This window comes from Apis florea, unplaced genomic scaffold (assembly GCF_048593485.1).
Source record: "Apis florea isolate Af1SG1 unplaced genomic scaffold, ASM4859348v1 contig_3496_pilon, whole genome shotgun sequence".
Lineage (NCBI taxonomy): Eukaryota > Metazoa > Arthropoda > Insecta > Hymenoptera > Apidae > Apis > Apis florea.
The window spans coordinates 3,992,341-4,004,329 of NW_028256773.1; the positions used below are offsets into that span (position 1 = coordinate 3,992,341).

The 11,989-nt window shown below is 26.3% G+C and overlaps 4 protein-coding genes across 8 annotated transcripts; 1 reads left to right on the forward strand and 3 right to left on the reverse strand.

The window, feature by feature from the left end:
* Positions 1 to 179: 179 nt before the first annotated feature.
* Positions 180 to 3,962, reverse strand: LOC100867675 (fructose-bisphosphate aldolase). Its single transcript, XM_031920330.2, has 6 exons — positions 3,722 to 3,962; positions 2,557 to 2,769; positions 2,014 to 2,330; positions 964 to 1,186; positions 600 to 779; positions 180 to 499 (listed from the first exon to the last, which is right to left on the reverse strand). Exons 1-6 carry the CDS (start codon positions 3,758 to 3,760, stop codon positions 362 to 364), a joined length of 1,110 nt encoding a protein of 369 aa, XP_031776190.2. The 5' UTR covers positions 3,761 to 3,962; the 3' UTR covers positions 180 to 361.
* A 249-nt stretch (positions 3,963 to 4,211) lies between these two features.
* Positions 4,212 to 10,695, forward strand: LOC100865296 (uncharacterized). 4 transcript variants are annotated; one of them, XM_086913256.1, is made up of 3 exons: positions 4,219 to 5,673; positions 5,754 to 5,896; positions 10,575 to 10,695. In XM_086913256.1, the coding sequence occupies exons 1-2, from the start codon at positions 4,538 to 4,540 to the stop codon at positions 5,881 to 5,883; spliced, it is 1,266 nt and encodes a 421-aa protein (XP_086769382.1). In that variant the 5' UTR covers positions 4,219 to 4,537; the 3' UTR covers positions 5,884 to 5,896; positions 10,575 to 10,695. The 4 variants fall into 4 exon arrangements, with proteins under 4 accessions (XP_003690709.4, XP_086769382.1, XP_086769381.1 ...); XM_086913255.1 differs by lacking the exon at positions 10,575 to 10,695 and adding an exon at positions 7,771 to 9,063; XM_086913254.1 differs by lacking the exon at positions 10,575 to 10,695 and adding an exon at positions 6,478 to 8,004.
* On the reverse strand, positions 6,524 to 8,573 carry Rnft2 (ring finger protein, transmembrane 2). The gene is made up of 5 exons (XM_003690634.4): positions 8,196 to 8,573; positions 8,027 to 8,106; positions 7,226 to 7,936; positions 6,941 to 7,156; positions 6,524 to 6,873 (listed from the first exon to the last, which is right to left on the reverse strand). The coding sequence occupies exons 2-5, from the start codon at positions 8,096 to 8,098 to the stop codon at positions 6,640 to 6,642; spliced, it is 1,233 nt and encodes a 410-aa protein (XP_003690682.1). The 5' UTR covers positions 8,099 to 8,106; positions 8,196 to 8,573; the 3' UTR covers positions 6,524 to 6,639.
* LOC100870133 (putative citrate synthase 2, mitochondrial) lies at positions 8,774 to 11,985 on the reverse strand. Of its 2 annotated transcripts, none has more exons than XM_086913253.1 (8): positions 11,477 to 11,985; positions 10,986 to 11,198; positions 10,458 to 10,796; positions 9,980 to 10,185; positions 9,729 to 9,861; positions 9,465 to 9,659; positions 9,188 to 9,289; positions 8,774 to 9,118 (listed from the first exon to the last, which is right to left on the reverse strand). In XM_086913253.1, the coding sequence occupies exons 1-8, from the start codon at positions 11,585 to 11,587 to the stop codon at positions 8,909 to 8,911; spliced, it is 1,509 nt and encodes a 502-aa protein (XP_086769379.1). In that variant the 5' UTR covers positions 11,588 to 11,985; the 3' UTR covers positions 8,774 to 8,908. The 2 variants fall into 2 exon arrangements, with proteins under 2 accessions (XP_086769379.1, XP_086769378.1); XM_086913252.1 differs by having other exon boundaries at positions 11,450 to 11,964.
* Positions 11,986 to 11,989: the final 4 nt, after the last annotated feature.

Consider the following 11,989-nt stretch of genomic DNA (forward strand, 5'->3'; position numbering starts at 1 on the left):
TCACATCATCATTTCACTATAAAGGTTGACGTATCCTTGTGATAAAATGTTCTTTGTTGAAATATTCTTTATTGTTTATGTGATAAAATTCATTGATAATAATATAAGTCATCTTATCATGACTTGGTAATGATCTTGATGAATTCGTCGAAATCGATTGCATCGAAGATATTCGAGAGTATCAATAGATAATTGTATGTATTTAATATTATTGAGTTGCATAATTCAATTGAAAATTGGAGATAAATATTACATAACATTCGTTATACAGGTTACAATATTCATTTATACAGATATATATATATATATATGCGATTGGTCTTTTAATCAAGTATTTTTAAGATGGTTAATAACTAAAGGATTACTTAGTGCACACGCTGTTGTCGATTTCTAATTGTCCTCGTGAAGCCTGGGAGGCAATTTTTATTTTTTTTAAAAGCACGGTTTGAGCTTCAACTACCTTTGCAGGATTTCCTTTCCAAATCTTCATTACTTCGTTCTTTGAAAAAAACAAAATTGAAATAAATTTTGTATTTTTAAATGTGCATTAAATTAAAATAATATTTGTAATTTTGATGATGGATTAGAATATAATGTACTTGTAAAGCACGTCCATAACAGTATGTCAAATGCCAAGGTTTTTTTCCTTCGTAATTTGCAATAGCATTTAAATTTATCACAGAATCTTCGTCCGTTTGACCACCGCTTAGAAATAGGATTGCTGGCACTGCTGGTGGTACTGTTCTTTGTAAAGCTAATACTGTATGTTCAGCCACAATCTGTAAATTTTTGATAATTTAATGATGAAAAGATATCGTATATTTTATAAAAATATTCTTTTTTATTGAGGAATCGAATTAAATTAATAATTTCTCAAAATAAGATCTTATGTTATGAAATTTAGTTTAAAAAAAGAAAAAAAAGTGAAATTATTTGAAGGAATAACGATTTGAATCATTATACCTGCGGTGTACAATTAATGTCTTCTTTCATTCCTGGCAAAACCATCGCTGTTTTCAATATCAAACCTTCGAGATAAACTCGATGCTGTTGTAAAGCACGCATTACAATAGATAACACTTCTTCATGAACTTCTAACGCTTTATTTATCCCATGCTCACCGGTGCTTAATATTTCTGGTTCTATTATGGGTACTATTCGTGCACTCTGACATATAGTGGCGTATCTATATAAAAATTAATTGTTCAATTATATTATTATAACAAATATAAAAGTTTCACAATTATTACGCAATTATGATTTATCGTGTTGAAATAAATTCGATTGTACAAAACATGTTTGCAAAATTATATAATAAAAATGTATCGACTTACGGATAAATCGGTAATTTATATATAATAATTTGATTACATTGAATCATTTAAAAATTGACAATTATAAAATTTTATCAGTGGCCTGATAGAATCCTATACTTTCTTTTTACATGTAAGCAATAAACAACTCAAAGTGCACGATGGAAATTTTTCGTTTAGACATTGACAATATATCATTGATACTGTTTTTAAATTGATCAGCTTTTTGAGTACAATTTATATTGAAAAAATGTTCAGAACATGAACTATACTAAAAAAAGTAATAATAGAAACAATAATAAAATAATAATAGATATAAAAGTTGATACTATTTTTGAAGCTCTCTATCTTTCAATCTCCTTAATATAACTGATGCAAATTACATTGACCTTACGTATGATCTATGTAACATTCATAATTTATATAGATTAGGTTAAGTTAGAGAGAACATAAATTAGAGAACTACATAATGTCTTTACATTCTTGTACTTTAATTTGTCTCTTCTAATTATAATCTAATACAAAAATATAATTGCAATTTATCTCATTTTCTTAAATTAAAAAAAAAAAAAAAAAAAAAGAAAATGTACTTGCGATCAACAACTTTTTATAAATTTCACAAGAAATTATAGAAGAAAAAAATAAATTGCATTTTTAAAATTTGTCCATTCTTTCCCTTAATGAATATAATGATATAAACCTTGCCAGGACATCCGCATTCGTAGTCATGGCCAACTGAGACGGCGTGGTCTCCGAGATGCTGAATGTGCATCTCCATTTGGCAAAATGGCAGCCGTCTCTTTTATATTGAATGCATCTTTCTTGCAAATTGTCCAGGCCTTCCGTAGAATTTTCGTTTTTCGCGCCAAAAAGAGGGACCAATCCCTTGTCGACCTTAATACCGGGCATGACATTCCTTTGACGTAAGAGTTCGATCATATCGATGCCATCAGCCGTTTTTTCATAAATTGTCTCATGATGCAGAATAACACCACTTATGTATTTTGAAAATTCAGACTGCGATGAGAAAAATGCAAATACGAGCGCGTCAGAGTTTCAGTTTGTGACAATGATTCGTGATTTCAACTCATCCAAGTCATTGAAGATTCTTATTATTCTTAAGAGATTAATGATAGTTTCTTAAGAAGCGTTGGCCTTTTTCATTTCATCAATGCTATAATTCGCGGTATATTGTCTATAATAATTTCGGATAAATAAAAGTTGCAGATTATAGTATAATGACCTTATCACTTGAGAATAACATTTGTCGATAATTGCGCCGATTAGTTTCGGTATTTTCCACACCGAGCTCATCGAATCGCCCTTGCAAAGATGCAGGAGACTCGTCACAAGCTAGTAATCCTTTTCCTGGAACTACGACAGCCTCCACAATTTTTTTTAACTCCTGACAGAGTGCTGGCTCTAGCTCCGTGTATTTGGTGATGGGCGATGATATCTGATTGATAAATATTCTTTAGATGTAAAATATTCGATGAAATTTGATAGAAAAATAATAGAATTCGATAGAAGAATAGTGAAGTTGAATTAAAATTAATATTATGATTAATTTAAATTTTTAATCTGTTAAATTTTTTAGAAATCTAAAAAAGATACTAAAATTATTTATAATGTAGTTAATGTATTATGCAAGTAAAATGTTCGAAAACTTTTTTTTAACAAATGTATCGTTCGGTTTGTTAATTAAATAATTCTAATTCAATAATTTACGTACAAAAAAGAAAAGAAAAGAAAAAGAACGAAATATGTATGAGTTTCAAGGTTATACAATAAAATTAGAAAGGTCAGTAACCATGATGGCATTCGAACGAGTTATATTTAATTTCATGCATCAATCACTCAACATTCTGGTCTTAATAATTTCATAGCAAGCAACACTTGTTTAATACAGATTTTACACTTTCAAAGTGTAATAATTATTATCAGACACTGATATAGAGGCAACAAAGTCCAAAGATGATATTAAATATTACATCGTAAAAATAAATAATAATCGCAATTATGTTTTTAAATTGTTAATTTCTTTTTATGTTAGATAATAGATAACATAAATAAATATTTTTTTAACATAATAATAATAAAATTAACCATTTTATATCTATATATTTATTACTTATATGAAAATTTTTTTTTTTTAGAAATGTACATTTTAAGAAAAAATATAATAATATATAATAATATAAGAATGATGTTACCAATATTAGATATCAATATAAGACATTTAATATTGATGGTAAAAATAGTTTAAGATGTTTCATTTAGTTTAAATTTACTTTAATTTTAGGTTAAATTTCTTTCTTACGTAATTTTATTATTAATAATGATTTAAAAGATATATTTCTTTATTCATTTAAAAAAAAAGCAAAATTTCTAATAGGTTAACAGTTTACCTTATCTTTGCAATAACATTTATCTCCCAGTCGCTTCATTATTTTATAAATAATACTAGAAAATTTAAAAAATAGAAATGTATTTTTATTTTAATATATATGATAATATGTAAATATCATATTGATGAAAATTTGTTAACAAAAATTTTGTTAATTAAAGAATAGGAAATAATAAAACAATTGAATATTTATTGCTTATATGAAAGTAGAATACATTTGTGTATAATTTAAAATATAATAATGAAAAATTAAAATATTTATTCGTTTCTAAAAAAAAATTATAATATTTAATTTAAAAAACAATAGGAATTTTTAAAGAATAAATGATAATTAAAAAAAAAGAATTATTATAGATAAGAAATTAAAAATTAAAATATTTAATTTAATCAAGCAGATTTTCTAATTAGTTATTACCAACAGTTCAATGAATGTTAATAAAAAAACCCTAAATATTGCACAGTTATATTATCATGAAAAATTGCCTTAAGTCTCGACAAATTTTTGAAATGGAAATCGATGAAGAGGACTGTTGTAATTTGTTAAATCGAGGTTAGTTACGTGCTCGCGGGATGCACTAGAATATTGATAGTTCGTATGCATTTAAAAACTATTTTGTGGTATTTTAACGTTAACGTATTCATTTATACGTAAGTCTTATCTATCATTCCGTATCAGGATATTTTTTAGTGAAAAACTTTCGATTAAAATGTAGAAGGTTAATCATCGATGCGATTGAACGGTAAATAAATGTTAAAAGACATAATATTTAAGTCTAATACAGGTTTAATTAATTTAGAATATTAGTTAAACGCTACAATGAGTAATAGAGAAAAAAGTGATTTACGATTAGACCAATGCGTTAAATCGAAAGAGGAAAAAGAAAGAAAGCAATCAGTGACCTCACAAAGTGACGATTCTGATTCAAAGAAAAAAAGGCGTAATACATGCAGTAAGGATAAAAGAAAAAAATCAAAGCACAGGAGCAGCTCTAGTAGCTCTAGTTCCTCAAGTATTTCTAGCCGTGAGATTAAGCATCAAAATGATAGAGATAGAAGAAATGACAAATGGGATAAAAGATTTGAGAATGGTGTTAGACCATATCGACCAAATCCGAGGGAAGGTAGAGGATATTATAAAGGACGGAGTGGATACTTGGATAATCGTAAACGTAACTTTGGTTATCGACCTTATAAACATTCTGGATTTTATGATAGAAATAGACACAACAATTCACAATATAATAGGTATAATAGTGAAAGAAGAGGTAATAGATTCTTAAATCATAACAGTAGAAGACCACCTTATGATAGATCTAGAAGTAGAAGCACTTTGGATCATGATCATCAAAGAAACTTAAAAGATTCTAGTGAGCAGTCAAGAGAGAGTAATTCAAAAGAAAGATATGTAAAACAAACTAGTGCTGATAAAACAGACTCAAAAAGAAAAGATATAGATGACACGCATATGAAAGGAAAAGAAAAGAAAAAAAATGAAGACACTCAAGAAAAGACTGATCATATTGCACGTAAAAAATTAAAAAGAAAAAGATCATTGTCTTCTTCAAGTACCTCAAGTGTTAGCAGCACTAGTAGTGACAGTAGTAGCAGTAGTTCTAGCAGTAGCAGTACTAGCAGTAGTTGTAGTAGTAGCAGTTCAGATACTTCTGAAGATGAAAAAAAACGTAAAAAAGCAAGAAGAAAAGCTAAAAAATTAAAGAAAGCTATGAAAAAACGTAGGAAGAAGAAAAGAATGAAGAAAAAATTAAAGAAAAAATTGAAGAAATCTAAGAAAAAATTACGAAATACTGATAAATCCAAAGAAAGTATTTCTAAAGATGTTTCTCAAGAAGTATCAGAAAAGTCAAAGGCTATGGCACCTATGACAAAAGAAGAATGGGAAAAAAAGCAAAATGTAATACGTAAAGTTTATGATGAAGAAACAGGGAGATACAGGTATTTGTATATAAAAAATATAAATTTATTATTTGTAATGTGTACATACACAATTTATATTCATTTTAACATTTTTACAGGTTAATTAAAGGTGATGGAGAGGTCATAGAAGAGATAGTGAGTAGGGATCGTCATAAAGAGATAAATAAACAAGCAACTAAAGGGGATGGAGAGTACTTCCAAGCACGCTTGAAAGCCAATGTTTTATGAACTATTTTTCTATGTATGCTAAAAAAATACCCTTATATAATAATTACTTTATTGTCAGTGTTAAAGTCCTGTATGACAATATGTTTTATAATGTCTCAGAGAAAATACTTATATGTTGTACATTAATGAAACTTGTCTACAGTGTGATTTTAATTATATTACATGCACGTAACGTTTAATCTAGAACGTTAATGACCAAATGTTGAATTATAATCAACAACGAACATAATTTAGATTATAAGCCATATAGTCATATTTTTTTCATATTATGACTATTTGTGTTCATTGTCATGTATGAAGTAAAGAAAACCACACTTTTGAATACATCGTAAAAACACTAAACGTAATGTAGTAATACTTATAAAGAAAATTTGTAACTATTCAATTTCAATAAGCCAGTTACATTATTTTCGTAAATAAACAGTTAATTGACAATTGGTAAATCATTTTAAAATATAAAATTTATTCTCGTATTTGAGAAAAAGAATAACTCTATCATTTCTTATATACAAGTTATGTTACATTTGTTAAATTTATATATAATCTCGATAATTTTTTTAAAATAATCAATATAGAAGATTATTTTTATTACAGATATCAAAATAACTGATAAATGATTCATACAAAGATAACATTGTTATAAAATTTTTAAAAAGTGTTTGCTTTATGTAAATGAAAAGCTTAATACAAATTCTTATAAGTACAATTAGGAGTGAAAAAATACAATTTCATACATTATATATGAAAGAATGAAAGTCAATATAACTGAATGAAGTGACTTGTATGGCCATCTCGATAAATAGGATCATCGGTGATTGCTGCTCGACATAACGGGCATGAACATTCTCGATTCAACCACGTTAAAACACATGTTTCACAAAAAATATGTTTGCAGTGTAATCTTACAGGCATCGAATATTGATCGTGACAAATTGCGCAAATTCCACCTGAAGCTACTAATTGCTCTTTTGATGGCGATACACCTAAATTCTATAACACAATTAATTATTAATAGTTTTATAAATTTCCTTTATTTTTAAAAAATTGTAAAACATACCACATTTTGAAGTAATTTCCAAATAGCAGTTTGAAATAATTTTAGACGGGATAATATATCAGTTCCTTTGCTCACTGTATACAATAGAGAAAGTAATACTCCAAATATTTTTTCTGTACCTTGATAACTTTCAAAAAAATAATATAACCATGGTTGAACAGGTGCAACACATCGATAAAGTTGAGATGTTGCTTCTACTACAAGAAAATATTTACCCTAAAACAAAATTGTCATTTAATTTTCTGATTAATTAATATTATTAAAAAATTGCATAATAGAACTCACCCTTTTTCGAAGAGCCAAAAGTTTTGAAGGTAAACATGTTAAAAAAACTTTAAAAATAATGGTAATCAATTTTAAAACAAAATCTGTTATCAAAACTGACCACAATAGTTCCCAAATGGTAAGAGGTTGTGAATATGGAGAAAATATACGTGTATCATATTCAAAATAAATAAAAACTATGCATCCAATAATATAACATGTAATAATTAAAAGTGATAGCCAACTTTTATTGTTTTGTTTTGCAATTTCACGTTTTACAACGTTGTTAGTATAATTAAATGTAACAACTAATACTATAAAATTTAATATACTAGCCCTGTAATCATAGAGGCCTTTGATAAGAAGAATGCAAACAAAAAGAATATATTTTCTAAGTCCTTGATACAATGCACGTGTTTGTGGACTAATTCGTATTGATTCTGTTGAATTTTCTTCTACATCATTATTATTGTTATGATTAATAACATTACTATTATTGTTTTGGCTTTCACTCACAACCTCGTTTGCAGCCTCACGAATATTATTCAAAAAATTGTCTGTTGCAGTTGTTTGATGATGATTGTCGTGAACTGAAACATCTTGCAAATTTGTACTATTTATTGACTGATCTTCAACATCAATGATGTAATTATCAGATGTAGGAGGTACAGTGTCTATAGAAGTTTGAACTCTTTGAATATTTAATAATGTACTTAATGAAATGCCAGGTTGCTACAAATATAAATAAAAATAAACATATTATTATTATATTAGAATAAAAATTTATAAAATATTAAAAATATATATATTTTTAATACATACACGTTCTAAAAAGGGCCTAATTTCTTCTATCGTAGAAGCTATATTATTTGAAAATATTCTAGAATGTTCCATATTTGGTACTAAAATTGAAATCCTTCATATTAATAAATTGTATAGAATGAGATAAACACAAAAATTGATATTAATATCTATCACGAAATATACGTACGGTGTAAAATTAATTCTTGTGCTTGTCGCAAAAAAACATCAATTAATGTCAAGATAAATCATGAGTATTTCTTTATATAACTATGTGATTAATATTAATACAACATGTGACAAATGGTAGATGAAAAGAAGTGGCATTTTCGTTATTGAAGATCAAACATTAAAACATATAACCACAGAAAAGAATTGTCATACTAGAATTTTGTATCAAATTCATTTCACAGATTAATATTTACTTAGGTATTAAAACTTGTTATGAAATATTAACTTTTTTCCTTTTTACAATATTGTATTTTCATTGAAAACTTTGAAAGTTTTCATAATTTTTGATACATGTAGATATTCAATTACGCCATTTTCTTTAGAAACATTCGTAACTAACATACCAACAGAGCTTTAAAACAAAGCGTCAAGTTTAAAATTATAATTTATAAATTTTTTTACTATATAAAATATAATAAACAGATAACTTTCTGTAAATTAAAATAAAATTCAAACATAAATACATGATTGATGATGAAATAAAAATTTGTTCAATAATTTTTTTTAAATAATTAAAACGAAAAAACAACCAATATATAGTTTTTAAAATTAATATATTTTATTTCATTAAAATTCAGTAAAGAAAAATTTACATTATTAAAATATATCACGAAATTATATATAATACTATACTTGACAATATTATTGATTTAATATAGAATTCCATAAAATTTATTTTCGAGTACTCTTTGCATGATTTCCTCGTTTATGTTTTCCTCGTATTCCATGAATAGAATTTGAATAAGTATGAGTACACTTAGATACCGGATGCTCAACCGGAGCATTAACTGCTTTTGTCCAAATGATCGATGCAATTGCACCCAACGCTCGCGACATACATAATAATACTTGATTGAATTTCATATCTTTTAATCCGTAAAACTATTCAAAAATATATATGAAATGAATTACAATTACAATATAAAGTAAGAAATTACTAAAATATCAAACCTGAAAAATAGGTGCAGCAATTGCATTTTGTTCGGGGCAAATATCTTTTCCTTTTGCTGTTTTCATTATCATAGTAAGTATTTGAGTGAGAGTTTGTGATAACTAAAAGAAAAAATAACAAATAATTTGTTTATTGAAAAAAATATTATCTTTTATACATATTATCTTTTATTTAACAATTTAACAATTCATTAAGATTGTAATTACTCATATAATTTTTAAAAGTAATAATAGTTTATATATTTTTTAATTAAAAAAAAAATGTATATATAAATACCTTTACATTAGGATCATTTGGCAAATGTTCTCTCGTATAATTTATCAATGCGGTATATTTTGGGTCACAAAATTTTGTTTCTTGATAACCAGCTAATTTTTCCCTTTTAATCAAAGTAGCTATATAATTCCTTAATTTTTCTTCTTTCGATTCATGACCAAAAAGTCGTTGTATTTTTGTATGGAATTCCATATACTATTTCATTAATATATTTTAAAAAGCTATTCAATAATATTTGAAATTATAAAAAAATATTTTATTTACTTCTGACATTGTGCCACTCTTAGGTTCATCAGTATATGCTAAGGCTCCTGCTGCAAGAGCTTGATTGACATACAATTGAGAAGCTCCAAGTATTTCTGTAATATGAACACTAGGAATTCCACCATTTTCATCTCTATAACAATATCTTATGATATAAATTTTTTTAACATATAATTAAATATTCGAAAAGGAAAAAGTTTTGATTTATTAATTTAAAAATTTCTTTTTATGTACAACAATAATTTACTTACGCGTTCAAAACAATATATAGTCGAAGAAAGTCTACCAATGAATTTTTTTGATATTCCGAAATATCAAATGTATTATATAAACATTCTGATAGAAATTGGACCCAATCACCAGTATCTTCTTTCAAGTTCTTTAATTCTCCTTTAGCGATTAGACCGACTATTGCTGGTAGCGTTGCTAATAATTCCATACTATCTTCATACGTATACTTCAAAAATAAAAAAAATAAAAAAATTTTCAATTTGCATTTTAATTAATTATTTTAATTTGATTTTTTATTTTATTTTTTTCTACTTATCAAATAAATAAAAATAAATATTTTTTACAAAATTAATTATTAATCCCTGTCTAAAATTATGCAATTGTCTATTTTTAATAATCAGAATGTAATAAAAATTTCATAATTTTATTAATACTAAAATACTCTTCTTTCAATTTCGAGAATTTATTAATTTATTAAATTTCAAATTAAGAACTCACTTCCCAATGAGTATAGCTTAAAGCGCCATTTTTTAAAGCTTCTTGCATGTATTTGCCACACTCAAAAACGGTGAGAGCTATCGATAGTTTTCCAAGAGGTGTCGTTGTTTTTGGTAGATTTTGAAGAACGGAGCCCACAATCCCGCCACCTGGTCCCGACCACCAATCTTTCTTTTTCTGGCGTCGTATCGACCAATCGGCAATCAACGATGCTGTTTGTTCTTTTGTTGGAACATCACCAGTTAAGAGTAACCAAAATACAGCTTCCGCACTTGGTGACTTTCCTTCTCGAGGTAAGAGTGTAATAACTTCTGGTATAGTTAGTCCTCTATATTTGATCTATACAAAAGTAAAAGTTGTTTATTTTCGATCCATCTTTAAAAGCATAAGTGAAATATTATTAAAAATTCCAGATTTTTACATGGTATCAAAAAATTTATTAAAATTACATTAAATAAAAATAAAATATACTTGAGAATATATCTGATTTTTACTGTATAAATTATAATAATATAATATAATATTTACCCCATATTTTGCATCAGTCTCAGAAGTTTCTCTGACAATAGTATTCACGCCACTTAATCCTTGATAAATATTTTCTACGGTTACTTGGCTGATGACTGATGATCCATATTGTTGACGAAAATTTCTCAATAGATCATAATGTATAGGAATCTTTTCACACAAAGCCTCCTTCAAGTCTGTACTTGTACTAGGAACGCCTCTTGTTGTACTCACCTTAACATTTATTTTATTTTTTCATATCTTTGCAAAAATATAATTCCTTTTCTATCAATGATAATGATAATTAATTTTTCAACTTTATTCATTAATTGGCATATCATAAATTATACAAAAATAAATTACTAAAATTAAAACAAAAAAAATTATATAGAAAAGAATTCTTAAAACGATTTCAAATATTTTTATAATTATTGATGGTATAAATAACGATAAAAATTTTGAAAAGCAAATTGGCTGCGAATAACCTCGTACATCGGTAAATCGATTCCAACCGTCAATACGTGTCGCTGTCCATGAAAATTAACGTTGCTGCGATTCCTCACATTCTTTAGAAACATCATCCGCATTTTCAGGAACTGCGATTCTCTCCAAATCCAAAACATCTTTTCGAAACTCCTTTTCTACGAGAATCTTTAAACGTAAATTATTTCCATGACAAAAAATTGTTGAAAAATTGATCTACCACATTATTTCTCGTATTTATGTAGATTTATGAAAATTTATTATTTCTATAACACAAAATGTAAAATTTAGTCATGGCTTCGTTTCAAATTGAGAAGACGAAGGTCGAATTATGGTATTATTTCTCGTTGCAATATTTAATCGAAAATTTTCTTTTGTTTTTGTTTTTTTCTGTATATGTCATGAAGTTTTATATTAATTTGAAATATTGCTTGTTTTAAATATAATTTGAGATAAGAGGAATTGAAAATATTTGATTGATAAAGGAGATATCAATAAATGGGTAATAAGGAAATAAGCTAAATAAAAAATTCATAAAACGA

Coding starts and splice junctions, on each gene's coding strand:
- LOC100867675 (XM_031920330.2), bottom strand. CDS start 3,760: ATGAAGCGACTGGGAGATAAATGTTATTGCAAAGATAAG. Junction 2,770..3,721: donor AATGTTATTGCAAAGATAAG/GTAAACTGTTAA, acceptor TTTATCAATCAG/ATATCATCGCCCATCACCAA. Junction 500..599: donor GTTATGGACGTGCTTTACAA/GTACATTATATT, acceptor TTTTTTTCAAAG/AACGAAGTAATGAAGATTTG.
- LOC100865296 (XM_003690661.4), top strand. CDS start 4,538: ATGAGTAATAGAGAAAAAAGTGATTTACGATTAGACCAATGCGTTAAA. Junction 5,674..5,753: donor GAAGAAACAGGGAGATACAG/GTATTTGTATAT, acceptor ACATTTTTACAG/GTTAATTAAAGGTGATGGAG.
- Rnft2 (XM_003690634.4), bottom strand. CDS start 8,098: ATGGAACATTCTAGAATATTTTCAAATAATATAGCTTCTACGATAGAA. Junction 7,157..7,225: donor TTTTGGCTCTTCGAAAAAGG/GTGAGTTCTATT, acceptor ATTTTGTTTTAG/GGTAAATATTTTCTTGTAGT. Junction 6,874..6,940: donor GGAAATTACTTCAAAATGTG/GTATGTTTTACA, acceptor ATTGTGTTATAG/AATTTAGGTGTATCGCCATC.
- LOC100870133 (XM_086913252.1), bottom strand. CDS start 11,587: ATGTTTTGGATTTGGAGAGAATCGCAGTTCCTGAAAATGCGGATGATG. Junction 10,186..10,457: donor TAAGCTATACTCATTGGGAA/GTGAGTTCTTAA, acceptor TTATTTTTGAAG/TATACGTATGAAGATAGTAT. Junction 9,660..9,728: donor AGAGTGGCACAATGTCAGAA/GTAAATAAAATA, acceptor TTAATGAAATAG/TATATGGAATTCCATACAAA.